A 2,100-nucleotide genomic window follows, 5' to 3' on the forward strand; every position below is an offset into this window, starting at 1 on the left:
AAAAATTAAAAAAATGAATGTTTTAATTTATAATAATTATTATATATTTATATATTTATATATTAATTATTATATATTTATATATTATATATTTATATATTTCACTTACAAAATTAATAATTATTATTATATATTTATATATTTCTATTCTGATTCATAGTTAAAAATGAGATAATTTTTTATTTAGTTTAAAAAAATTAAAAAAAGATTTTGTCTTAATTTTATTTAATGAATAAATTTTATATTTAATTCTATATAATTCAAAATTTACTTATGGAATTAAAATGTTTTTGATTTATATAAGTTAGTAAAATAATTTTTAACTTTCAAATAGTTTAGGATGTTTTGATTCAACTTGATTTTATTGATTCACCTTCATTTTATTGATTCACCTTGATTTTATACCTATTAATTGTATTGATTCACCTTGATTTTAATTTTTTTAATAATTATTAATTATTTCGGAAGTGTATATCCGAAACATTCCAAGACCAATTTGGTCTTGGAATATTTCGGAAGTTCATTTCCGAATTCTTCCAAGGGGGGTGCGTTCGGAGATGAACTTCCGAAAACACCACATTTTCTGAAAAGTAACTTTATTTCGGAGATGTATTTCCGAAATCAATATTTTATATTAAAAAAAACACGTTTTTGGAGATACATTTCCGAAAACACCTTTTTTAACAAAAAAAGTACCTTTTCGGAAATGAACTTCCGAAACAAGGGGTAGTGTGGTAAATTCACCAGGGGTGGACAAGAAGGTTAGGAGGTGGATGAAGAAATTTTCTTAATGATAAATGTTAAATTTATATAAATATTTGACTTTTAATTTAATCACACCTACACTATGATACAATCATACAACAATCATATAATTTTTTTTTTACAGCATATCAATTCATCTCTTTTATCAAACACTAAATTTTCACTTAATTACTTGTTGTTTGATCCATCTATTACCAAAACTTCAGTCTCTAAGTTTGTGGTTCACTTTTGTTTTCATATTGCTATGTGTTTGGTTAAACCTCACTGCTCACATCAGATACTCTCAAAATTATCTGTTAGTTCAGGTTGACTTTATAATTTTAATAAAAATACTATTTACCAGTATGTCTTTATCTCATATTTCTGATGATACAACTATTTCCCAGTTTTCTACTATTTTGTAACAATTTGGACTTTCTTCAGGTAGGAAGCAAAAATGGAAAAAATGTGCATATAATCAAAAGATTTATTTATTCTATCTGCAGATCCTTTGTGTGGACATCTGGAACTGCCAGTCGCAAAAGCCCCGTGGCTTGGCACGATGTCTGTAAACCTAGAAAGGCAGGTGGGCTCAATATTGTTAACTTAGAAGTTTGGAATGCAGTAACTATGATGAAGCTCCTTTGGAATATCCAGCAGAAGAAGGATAATCTTTGGGTTAGATGGATAGATAGCTACTATATAAAGGGGCATGACATGATGCATATGGAGAGTAAAGATCAGTATTCCTGGATTTTCAAAGTCATCTTGCGCCATAGAGATATGATAAATGACTTACAGAACTGGACAAATTGGCATACCTTTAGAACCAGAGCTGTCTACAAGTTTTTGATGAAAGACTGTGTTCAGGTTCCTTGGCACAGAATTTTTAACGGAAACAGTGCACGGCCTCGAGCCCTATTCACTTTGTGGATGGCGTGCCACTGCAAATTGGCCACAAGAGTAAGATTGTTTAAGTTTGGAATGGTGGACTATACAACTTGCTGCTTCTGTACACAGGATGAAACCATTGAGCATTTGCTGTTTGAGTGTCCTGTTACTAAGACTATTTGGAAACAGGTCCTTGCTTGGATGGAGTATGTGCGTGAACCACTCAATTGGACTCAAGAACTGAGCTGGTTAGTGCAGAATTGTAAAGGTAAATCTGTACGATCGGATTTGCTCAAGATGGCTATTGCGGAGACGGTATATGGCGTTTGGATGTATAGAAATGCTATAAGTTTTGGGAAGGATATTGATAGATTGACTATTGGTGAAAAAATTATAGATGTAATAGTTTATAGAGGGTGGGAAAAGCAAAAGTTAAGACCTCATATAGCTAGATTGATGTTATAG

General features: G+C 30.6%; 1 protein-coding gene across 1 annotated transcript; it reads left to right on the forward strand.

The window, feature by feature from the left end:
• Positions 1–1,374: 1,374 nt before the first annotated feature.
• LOC131595849 (uncharacterized) lies at positions 1,375–2,100 on the forward strand. The gene has a single exon (XM_058868353.1). It carries the CDS (start codon positions 1,375–1,377, stop codon positions 2,098–2,100), a length of 726 nt encoding a protein of 241 aa, XP_058724336.1.

Source organism: Vicia villosa, linkage group LG1 (assembly GCF_029867415.1).
Source record: "Vicia villosa cultivar HV-30 ecotype Madison, WI linkage group LG1, Vvil1.0, whole genome shotgun sequence".
Classification (NCBI taxonomy): Eukaryota; Viridiplantae; Streptophyta; class Magnoliopsida; order Fabales; family Fabaceae; genus Vicia; species Vicia villosa.